General features: G+C 34.5%; 1 protein-coding gene and 1 long non-coding RNA gene across 2 annotated transcripts; one reads left to right on the top strand and one right to left on the bottom strand.

Moving 5' to 3' along the window:
- Positions 1 to 3,850: 3,850 nt before the first annotated feature.
- LOC11438405 (ribonucleoside-diphosphate reductase large subunit) lies at positions 3,851 to 8,271 on the bottom strand. Its single transcript, XM_003630118.4, has 17 exons — positions 8,044 to 8,271; positions 7,864 to 7,925; positions 7,692 to 7,779; positions 7,322 to 7,585; positions 6,988 to 7,228; positions 6,820 to 6,896; positions 6,522 to 6,692; positions 6,332 to 6,424; positions 6,088 to 6,237; positions 5,902 to 5,988; positions 5,608 to 5,772; positions 5,400 to 5,519; positions 5,035 to 5,237; positions 4,808 to 4,957; positions 4,583 to 4,730; positions 4,378 to 4,461; positions 3,851 to 4,284 (listed from the first exon to the last, which is right to left on the bottom strand). The coding sequence occupies exons 1-17, from the start codon at positions 8,269 to 8,271 to the stop codon at positions 4,177 to 4,179; spliced, it is 2,439 nt and encodes an 812-aa protein (XP_003630166.2). The 3' UTR covers positions 3,851 to 4,176.
- Positions 8,272 to 12,179: 3,908 nt separating this feature from the next.
- LOC112417106 (uncharacterized) lies at positions 12,180 to 18,355 on the top strand. The gene is made up of 2 exons (XR_003007619.2): positions 12,180 to 15,659; positions 15,756 to 18,355. It is a non-coding gene; the product is annotated as an uncharacterized lncRNA (long non-coding RNA).
- Positions 18,356 to 21,381: the final 3,026 nt, after the last annotated feature.

Below are 21,381 nucleotides of genomic sequence, written 5' to 3' on the forward strand. Positions count from 1 at the left end.
ATGTATTGGAATACGTGCATTAAATTTAATCTTTAATGTTTAATGACTTGAATGCACAAAGTTTAAGAGAATTTTTTTATTTTTTATTTCTTAACATGTGTCCTAAGGGCACAAGTTAACACTACCATATATTTAAAGGTTCTTAAGTCCTTTAGATAACATTTTGCAGTCAATAAAGTTGTTGTCAATTTCTTTTCTAATTATTTTATGATTTTTTTTTAATGAACTCTTATCTTATATATAAAGGTTCTTAATTCATTTAGACAACTTTTTGTAGTAAAAAAAGTTAATGCAAATTTCTTTCCTATTTTTTTTTTTTTATAAATGATATCTTATCTTATATATATACAGGTTCTTTAGTCATTTAGACAACGTTTTTTGAGCTAAAAAAGTTGTTGCAAATTTCTTTCTTAATTTTTTATTTTTGGATCTATTATATTAAAATGGAGTCGGTACGAAACAATCTCTCTGATGTGATAATATGAAGTCTAAATTACTTCGAAAGTTTTATTGTCTTTTGGAAGTATTATCAATGAATTTTTCATAACAAAGATTGAATCAAAGGTCAACCCTAATCTCTTATTTTTTTTACATTAGTTTTGAATGTACTTGCAAAACACATCCAATAGCTAGCACTGAAATGTATTTTTTTTGCAGATGAAGTAGTCTTAATTGGAGAGTGGATAGGGGAATTGAATGGGACGTTGGTGACAGATCTTAAAAGTGTATGACTTTAGTCTGAGTAGAAGCAAGACATGGTATATGTAATGTAGTTTTAGCAAAAGGCGAAGTAGTTCTATCCTAGAGGTGAAACTTGGAGATCATATCATACAAGTTACAAAGTTTTAAATATCTTGGGTTCATAGTACAAAACGATAGAGAAATAAAAGAAGATGTAAATCATCGTATTAAAGTTGGATGGTTGAAATAGAGTAGAGCCTAATGTGTTTTAAATAGTGCAAACATATTGTCTAAGTTGAAGTGAAAAATACCAGACAGTTGTCAGACCAACGATATTTTATGGAATAGAGTGTTGAGTGATTAAGAACCAACACGAGAATAAAGTAAGTGTGCAGAGATGGGAATGTTGTGTTGGACGTGTGGTAAAAGTAGATGAGATAGGATTAGTAATGACAACATTGTAGAGATAGTTGAGTGGACCGTCAACCTATTCCTAAGGGAACCAATGCCCTCTAGAAAGGCTAAAACACCCCATGAAAAAGCTTCGGAAACCAAGGGGCGCTACCCTTAGACAAAGCACATAGGAGACGTATCAAAGACTACAACCCTTATAAGTAATCAACCTCATAAATTCATCACTTCGCCTTGTCCCAAGGCTCGTGATTGGGGGTTGTGGACCGTCCATATATTCCTAAGGGTTCGAATGCCCTCTAGAAAGGCTTATGCGCCCTCCAGAAGGGCTCATGAGGCCTTGGCGCGCCCTTTCAGAGGGGCGGCCTCAACTAGCTTCTAGAAGTATATAGAGCTCAGTAAAATGTCTTAAATCCCACATTACAAGGGGTTTAAGTCACGGAAAACCAAGCCCACATCAGGCTATAAATACACCCCTTGATAACCTTCTCAATGCATGATCAAAACAGACTAAAACATAGTTTCTAATATTGTACTTACTACAAGTACATTGAGGTAGCACTTATAGTATAAATATTGGGAAAAATAGGTTTAGGTGGTCTGGGCATGTAGATTATGTAGTAAGAAGAGTAGATCAAATAGAGGATAGGCATATTACATGTAGAAGGACTGAATCTAAATATGGTTTATGATATAACAATATGACGTATTTCGGTCCATGTAGTCGACCCCACTTATCGAGATAATGTTTGGTTGTTGTTATTGTCTTTTGGAAGAATTAACTCATGCTCAACAACAACTATTTTTTTTTTTCTTTTCATGATACCATATTTATTAATGAATGAGATAATCAATTTCCCGTATATCACACATGTCCAAGTACTAGTTTTTAGTACAAGGTGTAAGGATTTAGATATTTTAATTTTGGACAATAGGAACTCTATAACTGATTGTTTATTTATAAAACATAAAGCTTGCTTCCTTTGTTTGGGAAAATTATTCAAATCTAGAATAATTTGTTCCGTCTTTAAAAAAAAAATGCAAGAAAAAAATAAAATAATTTGCTCCTTTATTTAATGAATCATAAGATATACATGTGCAAATCAATTGTAGTAGGAAATAATTTTGTTATATATAAAGATTCAATTTTATTTGATAAGAAATTGAATATTTGGTTTATTCTTATTAAATTTCAACAATAATATATTTTTCTCCAATAATGCATTATGAATATATATTTCATGCTATTATTTTATTGTTGTTTATGTGCGATATCCGTAAATGCATTATGATATACGCAATGATCAAGCAGGCAAATGAAATTAACACCAGAGTAAATTCTATACAAAGCACTGAAGACATATCAGATGTCCTAGTGCTGTTCTGTAGTAAAGTGATTCGTTCATGCCAAAAGGTGCAAATCTACTAAGCTGTAGTTTAAACTTCCACAGGCCAAACACTCGTCTCTGTTTGTCAAAGAGCACACCATTTGTGCCATCTTGGTACCATCATCCTCATTCTCAGTATCATCCATCTGCCTCCTTCACCTTAGGCTGATCCTACATTCACAACAAAAAACGTTTAATATCAAAATGTACAAACAACAAATCACATGAATGGAAAGATTGACCAAAACAAAGTGTAATTACTTTAATGGTAGAGGTATCAACAGTGAACTTGATGGCATCATTTGCAGCTCAGGTTCAGAGGTAGTACATTCCAGTCTTTAGACCCTTCGAAAACAATATTGAGAGTGACGATAACATTAATCAGCAAAAAGTTAGTCTGAATTCCCCACTAAATAACTATTACACGATTAGCCATATAGTAATAGTGGTCATCTAATTGGGGAATTACAAGCAAGAGGAATACTAGAAACACTCACTTTTGAACATTCTCTTTATAACAGACAGTATATGTTGTGAACAGAAACACCAATCCCTCCAGCAGATTTACTAATGACAGCACACTGCTTTAATGTATCATAGATTCCCTCAGTACTATCCTCTTTCATGCACACCAAGAAGCAACTACTCAACTACAATTGGACATCCTAAATACCTTGGTGATAATTTCATACACATCATTGGCAATCAACGGAGCATTCTTCCCAGAAAATGGTTGTACATAACCTTAACACTGAAAAAATTTCACAATTGAAGTAAATAAACAACCCAACAATCAGAAAATCATCAAAACACAAACACCCACTCACGTTTCAGCAAACGATTTCAGTGTGTTCTTGTGCAGATTTGAAACAGCAATCCTAGCAGCCAACTGAATCAATAAAAAACAAAACAACAAAAAATTCATCATCGGAACAAGATAACAACATTATGAAGCAGAAGATCCCTAAAAAAGGCAGGAAAGCGAAAACTGACAGAAGCATAATCAGGGTGATTAGCGGTCTTGCCAACGGTGGTTTCAGCGGCTAATTCATCAAGTTGACTGGTGGCAACGCCTTTGTAAATGCCGGCGCAAACTTTCTAAGCAACCAAAACAGGGCCAGTGTTCAGTGCTTAAACCATAACTAAGTTTTTCAATCTAGCCGTTATCTTGTCAAATGAACCGCCTCTTGACATCCATATTTGATTGTTGATTGGATTTGGTTGTTTCATTGACAATATCAATTTCATAAAAAAGTTGTCATCAAGTCATTGACTAAGCTTTTGTTATGCTTTTGTAAGTTGTAATCATCACATTTTATACAATTTTGTCATCCTAAGCAGAGGAGACCTATTTTAGTACCAAAATGTAATTGAATAAACATTGGGAAATAAAGTATTAAATACTTATCAATTATGATTGTAAAATTCTCAAATATAAATTTATACCTAAAAGCAGAGGCTTCCTAACACGCAATACAACAATACATGATCAAGCAATGAAAGCAAATGAAATTAACACCAGAGTAAATTCTATACAAAGCACTGAAGACATATCAGAAATTTTGAAGATTTCCAAGTATGGTTGGCATTTGAAACTTAGACAAATGATGACTACACATGTAGTGCAGTTCTGTAGTAAAGTGATTCGTTCATGCCTCCTTCATGCCAACAGGTGCAAATCTACTAAGGTGTGGTTTCAACTTCCACAGGCCTCGCACTCATCTCTGTTTGTCAAAGAGCACACCATCTGTGCCATCTTGGTATCATCATCCTCATCATCTGCCTCCTTCACCTTAGGTTGATCCTACATTCACACAAAAAAAAAACATTTAATATGAAAATGTACAAACGACAAATCACATGAACGGAAAGATTGATCAAAACAAAGTGCAATTACTTTAATGGCAGAGGTATCAACAGTGAACTTGATGGCATCACTTGCAGCTCGGGTTCGGAGGTAGTACATCCCAGTCTTCAAACCCTTTCAAAACAAAATAGAGATTGATGATCAGCAAAAAAATGGACTGAATTCCCCATCAATAGATTTAGTAAGAGAATATAGATGTGTTTGACATTTCTATGTTGCTTTGAAAAGATGATACCTTTGACCAAGCATAAAAATGCAAGGAAGTAAGCTTTCCAAAGTTGGGTTTATCCATGTGTATATTTAAACTTTGACTCTGATCTATGTAACATCCTCGATCAACAGCCATATCAACCAATATCTTTTGCTTGATCTCCCAAACAGTTCTGATAATTATTAAGAGGGTTAGCATTAATATATTAGAGTCAAGTTTGTGTCAGGTAAAAATTCACAAATAACATACTTGTATATGACTTTCAGTTCAGCAGGTATTTCTGACAGATTTTGTACTGAACCGTTGTCATAGATAATCTTATTCTTAAGTGCAGGATTCCACAGTCCCATTTCAGTCAAATCGTGAAGAAGATGCTTGTTCACTACAACGAACTCACCACTGAAAGACAAACAGTTAACAAGGAAGACAAAGCACTAAGAGATACCAACATATAATGACATGGTATGGCAATATACCTTAGCACTCTGCGATTGTAGATATTAGAAGTATATGGTTCAAAACACTCGTTATTGCCAAGAATTTGACTGGTAGATGCAGTTGGCATAGGGGCAACAAGAAGTGAATTCCGTACACCTGTCTTTGATATCATCTCCCGAAGTGCACCCCAATCCCACAAATTGGAGGGAGTCACACCCCACATGTCAGGCTGAAGAATTCCCTGCACATATAGATAATCACCTAAGCAACCACAAACATCTTGGATCTTTAGCTATCTATGATTCTGATCTTACGCATGAAAGTCATGTTAAATATACATGTGCAACTGGGACTACCACCATAATAGAAGGGTAAGGAAAGAAACACCACTGATTGAAAATACCTTGCTTACAGGACTACCGCTATAAGTTTCATAGGGGCCTTCTTTTGCAGCTAATTCACAAGAAGTTTTCAGAGCATGGTAGTATATAGTCTCAAAAATATCCTTGTTTAACTGTTGAGCCTGCACACCATATCCAAGTAAACTATCAAATCAGAGAACATCTAGTTTAAACTGCATATAGATTAGCAGCCCCATAAACATTATTTACCTCTGGTGAATCAAATGCCATTCCTAGTAGTATAAAGGTATCAGCAAGACCCTGAACTCCAATACCAATGGGTCTGTGCCGCAAGTTTGACCTTTCTGCAGTTTCAACTGGGTAGTAGTTGACATCAATTATTTTATTAAGGTTGGTTGTCACCACAGCAGTAACCTGTCATTAGTTACAAAAAATAACTATTACACAACTGGTCATATAGTGATAGTGTCAGGTGTCGACAAATGATCACACACTGAAATACAAATAAAACCCCTTATCAGCTGTAGTTAAAAGTAAGTGTACCTCTCCTAGTTTTTCAAAGTCAAAATACCGACTACTAGAGCCTCTGCTCCCAACAAGCTTAGACTGATGAGACTCCACAGGCAAACCCTATATAAGAAGCAAATAAAAATTCAAAATCAGGAATAACAAGCTGACAGAAATCAAACAAACTCGGGCCTAACACAAAAAATGCCAGAGGTGTCATACCTTATCTCTTACATAACGTGGTAGGGCAATTGATGCAAGGTTACACACAGCAGTCTCTGTTGGACTTGTATACTCGATTATCTCAGTGCACAGATTTGATGACTTAATTGTGCCCAGATTCTGCTGGTTGCTTTTCCTATTGCAAGCATCCTATAGTATAATAACAAATATTTATACAAGTTAAGAATTAAAGGTAAAGAAACTTGTATAAAGTTAAAAAGGTCATTGATTGTTATTAAACCACCTTAAAAAGCATGTAAGGATTTCCAGTTTCTATCTGTGACTTCAAAATTGCAAACCACAGACTCTGTGCTTGAACAATCTTTTTTGCTTTTCCCTGTGGATTTGATAGAAAATAATAAAGCAGTAATCAGTAAAAGAGACATCCTTCCGGAAATATACAAAACAACCCGGCTTATCAAGACCAAACTTACTGCTTTTTCATACTGAGTGTACAACTTATCATATTCTTCACCCCAACAATCTGCCAAACCAGGTGCTTCATTGGGGCAGAACAGGGACCATTCCCCGTTGCTCTGAACTCTTTCCATAAAGAGATCAGGCACCCAAAGGGCGTAGAATAAATCTCGAGCACGTTGTTCTTCCTACATAGGTAACACAAAAACATCAAGGTTAGTTACACTAAAATAGACAAATTTCAACTGGCATATACTAAGATCTAGGATCATAACAAAATGATAAGAATTAAATCAAATAGTTACCACTTCATACCTTTCCATGATTTATTTTCAATTCCAAGAACTCAAATATATCAGCATGCCATGGTTCCAAGTACACAGCAAAAGCCCCTACAACAATCACATAACACACGTAAGTAACAGCAATCAAAAAGTGTTCATCTAATTGAGAAATTCCAAACAAACCGCAAAATGGTTTTACCTTTCCTCTTGCCTCCTCCCTGATCAACATAACGGGCAGTATCATTGAACACACGCAGCATCGGAACAATACCGTTAGACGTTCCATTTGTTCCCCGAATGTAACTACCATGGGCACGTATGTTGTGAACAGAAACACCAATTCCTCCTGCAGATTTACTAATAACAGCACACTCCTTCAATGTATCATAAATCCCCTCAATACTATCCTCTTTCATACACACCAAGAAGCAACTACTCAACTGCAAAATCAAACATAAAGACTCAACCAAATAAGATCCAAAATTCACATGACTGAAAAGAGTCATACCAACAAGAGCACATGAATAACATACCTGCGGCCTAGGTGTTCCAGCGTTGAAAAGGGTTGGAGAAGCATGGGTAAACCATCTCTGAGACATGAAATGATAAGTTTTGACAGCAGATTCAACATCATCCTTGTGAATTCCAACAGAAACCCTCATTATCATATGTTGAGGTCTTTCCACAACCACTCCTTGAACCTTCAACAGATAAGACCTCTCTAGGGTTTTGAACCCAAAGTAATCGTAGTCAAAATCCCTATCATAGATTATCTCACTATCCAATCGGGCCGCATTCTAAATCAAAAACCCAAAATCAAAAAATGAATTTCAAGTAATCACATATAAAAACCAAAACCTAAAAACCCATTTCAAATCTCAAACAATTGGACATGCTAACTACCTTGATGATAATTTCATACACATCATCGGCAATCAACGGAGCTTTCTTCCCAGATCTATGATTAAAATGGTTGTACATAACCTTAACACTGAAAAAAAAAATCACAATTACAATTAAATTAAATAAAAAAAAAAACAATCAGAAAATCATCAAAACGCAAACACCCACTCACGTTTCAGAAAAGGATTTCAGTGTGTTCTTGTGCAGATTTGAAACAGCAATCCTAGCAGCCAACTGAATCAATAAAATCCAAAACAATTCAAAAACAAAACAACAAAAAATTCATCATCGGAACAAGATAAAGTTGTTAAAACAATAGAACCTAAAAAAAGGCGGGAAAGTGAAAACTGACGGATGCATAATCGGGGTGGTTAGCGGTCATGCCGGCGGCAGTTTCAGCGGCTAATTCATCAAGTTGACTTGTGGTGACGCCTTTGTAAACGCCGGCACAAACTTTCTGAGCGACTAAAACAGGGTCACAGTGTTCAGTGCTTAAACCGTAACTGAGTTTCTTCAATCTCGCTGTTATCTTGTCGAAGTGAACCGCCTCTTGACGACCGTCTCTCTTAACAACGTACATCTTCTTCGACTGTTGATTGGATTTGGTTCTGACGACGTTGGATTTAGTTGGGGGATTTTATCGAACGGTTTTGGCGCAAGAGTTAGGAGTGAATAGATTGTTGTATTTATAGTAGTGAAAGGTGAGATTTGAAAACTAGGGTTACGTAATTATGGTAGTAAAATAGCGTGTGAGTTCCCTCTAAAATGGGTGGGGTTTTGAAAATGAAAAAATTCCCGCGAGAATGTGAAATTTTGAAGGTTGAAAGTTGAAATGGCAATGGGTAAGGTAGGGTAGGTGAGGTTCCTTTATTTGTACGAGCTCTTCGACCGTGGGTTGCGGTGGTGTATAGAGGAAGCTATTAGGGGAGGGGACCACAGTCTTTATTTTAAAATTTAAAGTGAGACGCGCCCTTATCTTATTGTTTTGTTTTGTTTAATTTCGGCGCTATTCTCTGTTGGCGCGGTTTGTGTGTGTAAAGAGTCCATGATACGTCTATGTCTTTTCTTACTGTAAATTACTAGTATTTCTCTGTTTTCTCCTTACCGGATGGATGAGTAGTAGTTATTTTCCGATTCTCATAAAAAATAAACTAATGTAAATTGGTGGGAGTGTATAAGTAAAAAAACCTCAAAATTGCTGTTTTCGTTAAAAACATCCTGACTTTTGAAAATTGTCAAAAGTTAATCGATTTTTCCCATTCGTTTGTTTTGGTTGTTAAAACCTATGACATGTGTCACTTAACTTTATGTGTGGTACCTCAACGTGAATTGAACATTATGTCAGGTCAAAGGGGTAAATGACTTTTTTTTTTTTTTTCTGTCTTCTTCCTTCCACTTCTTCATCATCTTCGACATCACCTTCATCAATATTCATAAAAAATCTATTAAAAAAAATTAAGAAACAACATCATCGTCTCATTACTACACCTCCATTGTCATCAATAACAATAGAGAAATGATATTTGTACAACCATTTTTCTATAATTTTTATGACAACTTTCTCTCTCATACCCACATTATATTTTTACTTTCTCTCTCTATTTCTTTGGTTTTTGTGCCAATACATACTTTTCTTTTTAAAGTTATGGTTGTCTATTTGATTATCAAATAAATAGATGTTCAAATAACACAACTCATAACAATAATATCATCTAAGTTAATCAACAAAAATCTAACAACCCATAAACAACAAAATTTCTAACTCTTGAACCCGTGAAGGAAATAAATGTTTAACTGTTGTATATTTTTAATTATTATATTTCAAAAGTTAATAAAAATCAAGTTTGTCTAAAATTATGCTTCACACGTTTTTGTCAGTTACAAAATAAGCTAACCTTGACTTGGTTTTCTTGCTTAGTCAATCAAGCCTTGCATATATTTATCAACTGAAAATGGTTTTATCATGGGGCTAATTTTATGCAATATGTGGCACTAATTATATTGCTTTTGACTTAGTCCATAATGGGTAGCATACACACAGCTATCGTTTTTATATATAAGACAAAGCATACTTGCTACAGAGACATGTGACACCGTACGTAGCATACACACAAATACTCTCTCACTTCATATTTCGTTATACACATAATTATTTTCTCTCATCCAAAATATTGAGTTTCTGGTTGTATCTCCTGTTATCTTTAAAATAAATTTGAGTTGTTCTGTCACCTCCGATTATGATTCATAACGGGGAAGAATTGTTGTATCCTGGGAGGATATGCTCCTTCCTTTTTTCAAAAATCCTCCCCTCCAAACTCGCAAACAAAGCCTTAGGATTTCCTTGATCTCAGCTGTCTGATACCACATTAGGAAGTTTCTGTTAACTGTAATTTTACAATCAAATTCTAGACTAACGCCTATCACTTTTTCGTATGTGATGCATCTTCTACCGCCAATGCTTAAGCTTGCTTATTGATTTGAATCTCATTAGTTTTAACTCATTTCCCATGGATAGAATATGTTTTCAGTTTTTTTTTTAATAATGTTTTCGATCAATTAAACCTGTCATTTTCACATGTTCTCTTGGTTGAAATGAAAAAACATTTGCAGGCGACTGAAACCTGACGGTGGAGGTGTTAATGCATCAATTTTTGATGCCGCAGGTCCTGAACTGGAGTCTGCAACCAAAGAAAAAGCGAAGACTCTTTCACCTGGGAATGCTGTTGTTGTCCCTCTACCTTCATCTTCTCCTTTCTTCACCAGAGAAGGTGTGACCCATGTCATACACGTCCTTGGACTTAATAAAATCCTCAAGGACAGTGACTATGTCACGCCTCAGGTTATATAAATGCGGCTTACTATGTTGCAGGTCATGAATTCTTGTTTGCTTACTTCACCGTTACCGACTTACTCAAAGAAGATATAGGCATCTAATCTAAGTTGACTTGATAGGATCAAGTGCGTTCTTATCTTGGATAAAAGAAAATTGACGAGATACTTTATTGATAAATTTATGGAAAATATGTATGGTAGAATCATGAAATATTTGAGAGATATCCGTAAAACATTATATGGTATATTACGGATTATCCATTGTATTAAAATATTAATACAATGATGTTATATGAAATTTGTTTATGTGAAAATATATCAAAGAATTTATCTAAGTAGACCTAATGACATGTATCAAAGAATGTAATTTGACATTTATGAAATATTTTTAGAATTCATGAACCATTGTATCAAAATAATACAATAATGTTAATTGAAATTGAATTTCAATGAGAATAAATCTATAAGTAGATTTATCTTATTGATGAGTATGTTGTTGCTTGGTAGACAACTAAGCAGACCTGTATGAATTTATTATGAAGAACAAGTTTATAATTGTTAACTTGGTAAATATGAGATTAATTGACTGAGAGACGTCTTAGTCAACATTCTTTGATGAAGGAAATTTTTGTCTTCATCAATGTGTGTAAAGTACGTACTAATAAAGCCCCTGGGATGAAATAAAACTGTGAGCATCGAGGGGATGAAATAAAACTGTGAGCATCGAGGGGATTGAGAATTAAGCCAATCGAAATTGACATGTGATAGGAACCCAACCTTTGTGATTGGAGATCCCATGAAGAAGGTTCATTGTGGTAAGAACAAGTTACATGTTAGTTCTGCTAGCGCTAAATTTAATCCTAGTCTCTTTCCTATGGTGTATTTGCGTAAGTACTAGACACTGCAATATTGAGAGGATAAACTATAATGGTTTCAACGATTATCATATCCCTTATGGGTGGTGTATGAGTTGCAGTATACACTTGATGAAATCGCCTATATGGGTGTCGAGTGGGGCCGCTTGCATGAGACCGTGGCAGGTCTCTAGAGCACTCACGAATACCAAGCACGCGCACGGCCTATTAACGCACAACCGCGTAACAGCAAGAATTGTGGGGTGTAATGTGATTGTGAGACCTCTAACATACAACAAGTGTCTTGGTTCCATAGCTTGCTAAATCAATTCACTGTGTGTTAAGTCTTATTAGTCTAGGACATGTTTCATAGCTTCTTATACCGTTCCGATGCATTACATCCACGATGTTTACCTAGAAAAACTCTTTTTAACTTTTTATTTTAACTTTTGAAATATGTGGGGGATTGTTGTATATTTTTAATTATTATATTTCAAAATTCAATTAAAATCAAGTTTGTCTAAAATCATGCTTCACACGTTTCTGTCAGTTACAAAATAAGCTAACCTTGACTTGGTTTTCTTGCTTAGTCAATCAAGCCTTGCATATATTTCTCAACTAAAAATGGTTTTATCATGGGACTAATTTTATGCAATATGTGGCACTAATTATATTGCTTTTGACTTAGTCCATAATGGGTGGGTAACAACTTTGTTTTACTCACGTAAACTCAGCTATCGTTTTTATATATAAGATAAAGCATACTTGCTGCAGAGACATGTGAAACCGTACGTAGCATACACACAAATACTCTCTCATTTCATATTTCTTTATGCACATAATTATTTTCTCTCATCCAAAATATTGAATTTCTGGTTGCATCTCTTGTTATCTTTAAGATAAATTTGAGTTGTTCTGTCACCTCCGATTATGATTCATAACGGGGAAACTGTTGTATCCTGTAAGGATATGCGCTTATGAGACGGATCAAATCCTCAAAGACATGACTATGTCACGCCTCAGGTTATATAAATGCGGCTTACTATATTGCAGGTCATGAATTCTTGTTTGCTTACTTCACCGTTACCGACTTCAAATCACCGTAATTTCCAAAACAGATAAGTTTACTTATATCCCTCTAGTTTATTCTTTTAATATTTAATTGATGTTTTTATTTATATGAAGATTATTATTTATAGAGATAATTTATTCCTAATTTTTTTAACAATAACCCCGTAAAAAGAAGAAAAGAGAAATAAGTATAAGAAAGAAAAAGAAGAGTAACAACAGTATATCCTTATGATTTCCCTCAAAAAAAAGGGTATATCTTTATGATTAACTTTGCATATCACACATTATCAAAGAACACAGTCTTCACTGCAATCATGAAAAAAAAAAATTGGTTAATTTTTCAAATCAATTTCAGTTCGGTTTAGAACCAGTTTACTTATTTTCAACTAATTTCGAAATGACTTCAGTTTTAACTAGTTTCAAAACAGTTTTATACCCTTTTATTTTCCTTCAAATTTTTATATTATTTTTTAATTATATAATTTAATATTATTAATAAATTAAATGAATAATATAATATTTATAAAAGAGATGGTGGCAAGTGGTGCTTAATAGTGGCTGCCGGTGGTGTTTCACGGCGGAGCTCCGGTGGCCATCACGGCGGCGGACGGTGGGCCTCCGGTAACATTACGGTGGTTCATGGTGGTTCTCCGGCAAGAACATACTACTTGTTGGATCAAGGGTAAGATTGAGAGGGGATTCCTAAATGATCGAAGTTGGTAATTCTCCGGTGTCTAGAACCACCGTGCAACACTTGTGATATTTTTCTTAAAAAACAAATAGAAACACTTAATATATTTTAAGGGTCACTTGTATGGATTAGAACACCGTGCATCTTGAGGCTATGTTTGGATTGATGGAGAGTGATGGAATGGAATGGAGTGGAGTGAGATAAAATCATGTTCCATTGTTTGGTTTTGTAAAAAATGAATAGAATGGAATGGAGTGTGATGGAACTCATTCCATTCAATACTACTCATTAAGCCAAATTTTCATTCCCCAAATTTGGGGTGTATCCAATTGAATGGAATACATTAATAGTACAATGACAACTTTACCCTATTTTTTTCTATTTCATCAACTGCTCCTCCTTCCTTCATATTTTTTTTCTTTTGTTCAGCGTGTCTTATTTTATCTTGCTTTTCCCATCTTCTACCACTCTTTCCTGTCTCGTTTCCAAATATCACTTCTTTTAATTAATATCTATTCACTCATAAATCATCTCTTACATCGTTTCCATTGTGTTTTCTAGTTTTCAATAATTTTTCTAACTTTACTATAATTAAGCCTATGAAGTTTAAGCTACCAAATAGAAATATAATTATTCTATATCATGCATGAACCATTATTACGCACTGCACAATATTTTCAATTCTAACTAATTAGTACAATATATTTTTTGTTGTTTATGGTATGAAGTATGAACATGTATTGACTTTGAGATTCTTAAATGAAGTTGCTTGTTAAAAATTAAAAAAAAAACTTTTGCAAAATATATTGAATTTATGGTGTTACTCATGTTTATTTTGTACTTGTTTATTATGATGTTATTTGATGCCAAAATACCCATATATTCATTGAATTGAGTTGACAAATTCAACAAATTGATTTTTTAAACTAAAGGGTAAAAAAGGAATAAAAAAAGTTATAACACTTTTCGTTCCGTCCACTTTCCAAGCAATGGAGTGGGAAATTAGTTCAATTCCATCGTAAAATATCCAAACAATGAAATGAATTTTTTTTCCTATTCCGCTCCATTCCGTTCCGTTAGTTCCAGCTTATCCGAACAGAGTGAATATTTATCACATTCCATGATGTGTTCGGAGTTAAAATGGAATAGAAACGAGATTAGAACTGTCAAGTAAGCATGCATTTTTTTCAAGTAATTGTGTAATTGTTTAAGTGTTATGTGTTTATTCATGGGTGAACCTTGGCTTTACCATATTCTAATGAACCCATGACATGTGAATGAGAAACTATTGTTGAGATCTCATTCTTTTGGTGTGTGTACATCTATGTATATTGATTTAGTTGTCATTTGAAATTGAAAGAAAATTCTCGTCTCATGGTATATATTCTTTTACTATGTTTTCGAATCATATTCAGAAATGAACGGTGTTCCAGTTTTTTATGTTCATGTGATGCACAAATGTTGAACCACAATACCAAAAGGTTTCATTTACCAATATAAGTTCCAACAAAGATTACACATATGGTTCAAAACACAAAAGGAAAAAGAAAATACTGCACCGTGAGCAACTTTCAGTCTTCAAATGATCAGAATATATATCCTTTATATCTAATCCTAGCAAACATGCTTACCCTATTTGCTAAACCCTAATCCTAATTTTTTGGCTCCAAATCGTTCTGGCCGTTGGATCTCTATCTTTGGGTGCCACTGTTATATCAGCCATTGATCTTATATGTTGACTTGCACACATCACAACAATCAGTTCAAATTTGAAATTTGAATCCTTGAAAATTCATCACAATTATTATGCACACTACACAACACACGCGTTCTTTCTCTAAAAAAAAACAAGCGTTTCTTCTTCTTCTTCCTCTTATCATCATCACCACCGTCAACCCTCTCCCCCCATCCATCGGCGGCGACCACCAAGCCTCTCCCTCAAGCCACCGAGGTTCTCCCCCCTCTGCTCCACATATCTCCTCACACACTCAACCACTCTCTTCTTCCCACTTTTCACCTCCCGACGCTTCTCGACGGCGCCGCCTCCACTTCCGTTGCGAATCAGAAATCAACCACACGCTTGCCACCATCTCCTCTCCGTTGAGAAATGGAATCCCTCTTCGACGGCGTCACCTCCAGGTTAAACATTTATCGCTACTCTCTCCTACAATCCTATTTGTAATTGTGACAGGTTGGTTTTGTTCTTCCATAAACAATTAATTTCTAATTCTTAGGGTTTTTTGTTCTGTTCTATTTGGTTGTTGTGTTGTGTTTCGCCATTGAATTTTAATTTTGCAGGTGTAGGGAGAACCAGAGAAACCAACACCCCTAATCAGTTTTAGTTTTTATTTGATTTTGTTGAACTTTTGAAGAAACAATTATAGGGATGTAAGCATTCATATATTTTTGTGAGCAGGGATTAATTTTGCTTTATATTTGAAACTAACGCATCAATAGATAAAAGCAATTAGAGGGATTTTAAAAAGTTCACCGGAAGGTGATCGTTTATGATCTAGATAGGTATTCTTCATAATATTCATTGGTTGGATTGAATGTATCGGTCTCTCTATCTCATCTAATTATGTTTCTGATTTTTTTTTTCCTTCACTTTTGCAGGTTTTCCTTTTTGGTAGGATTGTGTTTATAGAGGAATGCATAGCTTGACTGTAATACTGATGTAGAACAAGAGGATCCATCAACTATTGGTATTTGAGAAAGCTTCAACTTTGACGGAAGCAAGAAGACTAGATAGATAAGTAACTCTCTCAGTAGTTAGGTGCAAGATTTAATGAATCAATTTTGGTTAACACAAACTCAAAACAACCATTGATACAACCTCTTTGGTATTAAAATCTAGAGATCTAATCCTAGCAAACATGCTTACCCTATTGCTAAACCCTAATCCTAATTTTTTGGCTCCAAATCGTTCTGGCCGTTGGATCTCTATCTTTGGGTGCCACTATTATATCAACCATTGATCTTATATGTTGACTTGCACACATCACAACAATCAGTTCAAATTTGAAATTTGAATCCTTGAAAATTCATCACAATTATTATGCACACTACACAACACACGCGTTCTTTCTCTAAAAAAAAAACAAGCGTTTCTTCTTCTTCTTCCTCTTATCATCATCACCACCGTCAACCCTCTCCCCCCATCCATCGGCGGCGACCACCAAGCCTCTCCCTCAAGCCACCGAGGTTCTCCCCCCTCTGCTCCACATATCTCCTCACACACTCAACCACTCTCTTCTTCCCACTTTTCACCTCCCGACGCTTCTCGACGGCGCCGCCTCCACTTCCGTTGCGAATCAGAAATCAACCACACGCTTGCCACCATCTCCTCTCCGTTGAGAAATGGAATCCCTCTTCGACGGCGTCACCTCCAGGTTAAACATTTATCGCTACTCTCTCCTACAATCCTATTTGTAATTGTGACAGGTTGGTTTTGTTCTTCCATAAACAATTAATTTCTAATTCTTAGGGTTTTTTGTTCTGTTCTATTTGGTTGTTGTGTTGTGTTTCGCCATTGAATTTTAATTTTGCAGGTGTAGGGAGAACCAGAGAAACCAACACCCCTAATCAGTTTTAGTTTTTATTTGATTTTGTTGAACTTTTGAAGAAACAATTATAGGGATGTAAGCATTCATATATTTTTGTGAGCAGGGATTAATTTTGCTTTATATTTGAAACTAACGCATCAATAGATAAAAGCAATTAGAGGGATTTTAAAAAGTTCACCGGAAGGTGATCGTTTATGATCTAGATAGGTATTCTTCATAATATTCATTGGTTGGATTGAATGTATCGGTCTCTCTATCTCATCTAATTATGTTTCTGATTTTTTTTTTCCTTCACTTTTGCAGGTTTTCCTTTTTGGTAGGATTGTGTTTATAGAGGAATGCATAGCTTGACTGTAATACTGATGTAGAACAAGAGGATCCATCAACTATTGGTATTTGAGAAAGCTTCAACTTTGACGGAAGCAAGAAGACTAGATAGATAAGTAACTCTCTCAGTAGTTAGGTGCAAGATTTAATGAATCAATTTTGGTTAACACAAACTCAAAACAACCATTGATACAACCTCTTTGGTATTAAAATCTAGAGATCTTTAGGTCGTTTTACCAATTTTTTTGTCCCTCGCTCTCATTTCATCCAGCACCCAATTTCAAGCCTCTATCCCCAATTTCTTTCAACCCCCAAATCAATTGTCACCTCTCGAGCTTAAAAATTGAGTTATAGGTATGAATATAGTGTTTTTTCCTTTTCTTTTTCTCTTGCATAATTTTAATTTTATTTTGATATGTATGCGAACATGGTAACTTTGGAAAGGTTGTGTAATTTTTTGACATTTTATAACAAGGTAACTTTGGCTAGGTTTAAGAGAATGATATAAATGAGGTCATGACTATATTACTATTGGAAGGAAGAATGAAGTCAATGTGGAATAAATTATTTAGAACTTCATTTATCAAACCAGATGATGACGAAAGCACTCTCGAAATTATGTTGTTCAACTTTAATTACTTTCACTTTTAGTGTTTCTTCTCATTGCTCAATGATATTTCACCTGATAATGATTCTAAGACTTCTCCTATTAATGGTTTATTAATATGTTTTTTGTGTTCTTAAGGGCCAAGAAATTGAAAAGCAATCAGAGGATCTCACAACTAAGAATTGAAGAGGTTATACATCTCTGATATTGATATCAAGAGAGAGAATCATTGTTTTATTTCCAAGAGGTGGGAGTGAATTGTTGTTGACATGCATTGTTTGGTGGTGGTTAGCTTTGCTGCGCTTCTGTTTTGCTTTGGAGTAATATGGTTTTGTTCAGCTCAGCTATAGTAGACTTTCATGCAGTTTTGCTTCTGTTGTGTAGTGTTTCTATCGTCTGCTGCATTGGTTTGTATTTTTGGATTCTATGGTGTTCTGATGCCTTGGTTTAGTGTCATGGTCACACCGAATCTATTCGGTGTGATGGCTGATTTCGCTTAAGACAGTGGTTTTCTATTCGGTGAAGATATTGATGAGACGTCTAACGTTGTATACGAAGACGTATTTAGAAATGTATAATTCCATCCTATTAGAATATATTTTGTCGGTTAAATCCGTTTTATGTGTTTGTGTTAAAAACCGTTTATGTATTTCTATAAAAAAGGTTGGGTTGCTATATGATATTTCACCAAACCATACCTTTAATGACTTTCATAATTGTTGTTTACGTATTTTAATTATTTAAATTATATTCCTTTTTTTTACAAGAATTTAAATTCTATTCCTAAATACTACGTTTTATTGATAATCAAAATATTTCAGCTCATAAGACCCGTGCGGCGCACGGGTCGGCGATCTAGTATATATATTATACTGTAATAACAAGTTTATCAAAAAGATCGTTGAAGGATGATTTCAAGCCTACTTACACCCCCTAAAAATTATTAACCTATACATAGTAGATCATTTTTTTTACCTTTTCCATGGTAGATCATGTTTTTTCACCTCTAGCATAAAAAAAATATATATTATTAACTTCCGTTGCCTCAAACATATAAAACATAAACATTCTCAAAAATAATTAATGTTACCTCTAGATGACAAAAGATTTCAACTTAAGTTCTTCAAAACTCAGTTTTCTCTTCATAATCACAAACACAAAACCTATGCAAAATTCATCACAAAACATGGATTACACTATGATCAATAATAGGGTCGATGTCTCTTTACAAGTTCACAAAACATGGAAGGCTGATTCTTCTTCGTGCTATACAGTCCGTAGTGCATACAACTCTCTTATGGAACAGGTTTATGCTGATAATGCGATGGAAGCACCTTCGATTTGGCATAAAGACATCCCTTTGAAGGTGGTGCTTGTTTCGTGATCGACTTCCTACAAAGAGTAATCTTTTTAGGCGAAATGTTGTAAACTTTGATGATCAAAATTGTGTTGGTGGTTGTGGTCTTCTTGAAACATCGACCCATTTATTTTTACATTGTAATCTTTTTGCCTCGGTTTGGAATTTCTTTATTCAATGGATGGGTGTTGCTACGACACTCAATCAGGATGTATCAGGGCATTTCACTCAATTTAGGTCCTTAGGCGACGTTACTAAGTCGCGTCAGTCTATTTTATAGGTTATTTGGTGTGCAACTGTGTGGGAAATTTGGAAGGAAAGGAATAATAGAATTTTTATTGCAAAACATAGTTCAATCGTTCAGGTGGTGGACATGATTAAGTTGCTAACTTATAAGTGGTCGAAGGTGAAGTATGCTACTCTTCCCTTTAACTATCATGGTTGGTGGATTAGTCCGTTCACTTTATTAGGCGTAGGATAATCTCTGTAGTCTCCTTTGCTGCTGGCTCTTGCCTTGTAATTATTGATGTCATACTGTGTTGTCTTTGGTGTTTCTTCCTTAGCACGCCTAGTGCCAGGAATGCCATTGTTGTGTTAATATATTTCATTTTAGCATCTTCAAAAAAAATAAAAAAAAATAGGAAAGGGGTAAAACTTCTCACCCTTTATCATTTTTTAAGAAGATAAATTAGTCCACCTAAATTGCATTGGAGTAGCATGCTCCAAAATCACAAGTCAACATCACAAAACCAATCCAAGTTAGTTTCTCACCCTTTACTTCTACGATCAATGCTTAATAGCAAGGATGGTCTATTAGAATTTCAAAGAAGAAAAGTGGGTTTAACTTACACCTAAGACAAGATGGATTGGCTAGCTTTTTCCAAAATGAAAGGGATGAGAGGTTGGGTGGCATTTAGGGTGGGTAGAAGGAATTCTTTTCCACCATGGGAAAGTAAATATTGACCATTAGATAAAGTAGAGAACATGGTTTTATCATAGACACTCAACACCAAATCTTTTTTCACACTCACCACCAATTGTCTCAACTCTCTTTCTTCCTCTCCTACTCGTGAAACAAAAAATATGGATCTTTTCTCATAAGTTTAGGAAGCTATCAAAGACAAAAAGTCAAGAATTGTTTCTCTTCAAAACAAACCAAGAACGGATTGCTTGTCTTCATAGTCACCAATCACCACTAAATCTTATGCTTGCTTGACAACATCTTTCAAATTTTAATTGATAAAAAATTCACAGATCTAGAAAAATCATGAAACTAACATAGGGACTCAAAATCTCAAGAGAATTGCGTTCAAAGGTTAAAGAGAAGCACAGTCACCATTAACAAAGCTTGTAACTTTTCTTAAATTCTAATTGAAATTTCTTCTATGATGTTATGTTTTAATTTTTATTTATGTTTTTTTTTTTTGTGACTGTGGAGAGAAACTCATGCTCAAGGAAATTTTTTGTATATAATGATTTAGGTTCATCATTTTAATTCTGAAATTTTGCCATTAAAATTTAGAGAATGGTTTTTGAAAAATCTATTTTTTTTGTCACCAACAACGGTTTGAAGGAGAGGAAGAAGAAGAGGAAAATATTTGATGTTGAGTGTCTATGATAAAATCATGTTCTCTACTTTATCTAATGATCAATATTTACTTTCCCATTGTGGGAAAGAATTCCTTCTACCCACCCTAAATGGATATATAGATAATCTGAGTTGCGAATAATAACCATTGGATAAAATGGTGCTTTGGTCAATACTATGTGTTGAAGAAGACTTGAAGAAAGTTTCAAAATTTACAACAATCCGCAACTAAGATGTGCAAATAGTACATCGTTTATTTAAAAGTTAATAATATTCATTTTAATCTTAAGACTTTGTCTTTGTTGATCTTAAACGCATCTAAATAGTAACTACATTTTTTAATGTCTCTTTTATTTAGATTAAAGGGTTAATAGTGCTTTACCCCTTGTAATATACGTCATTTTTTGGTTTTTCCTCTGTAAAATATTTTTTCTGATTTACCTCCTGTAATTTTTTCGTTTTTTATGACCTATTAGGGGGTATTCCAATTTTTTTTTTTACAGGGGGTAAATCAAAAAAAATATTTTACAGGAGGGAAAACAAAAAATGACCTATATTACAGGGGATAAAACACCATTAACCCTAGATTAAATTGACCAAGGTAAAACATATTTCATAATTAAGTGTATCTTTGTTGAAGGTAAATGTTAACAAGTTGTATTTATACCTAGAACAAAGTACATAAACAGATTGTTTGGGAATAAAATACATATTGTACGTATACATAAGATTATTTTTGACAAAAAAACCCATAAGATTTTGTCCCTCCTAGACTTGTGGGATATATACAAAAAATA

Source organism: Medicago truncatula, chromosome 8, assembly GCF_003473485.1.
Source record: "Medicago truncatula cultivar Jemalong A17 chromosome 8, MtrunA17r5.0-ANR, whole genome shotgun sequence".
Taxonomy (NCBI): domain Eukaryota; kingdom Viridiplantae; phylum Streptophyta; class Magnoliopsida; order Fabales; family Fabaceae; genus Medicago; species Medicago truncatula.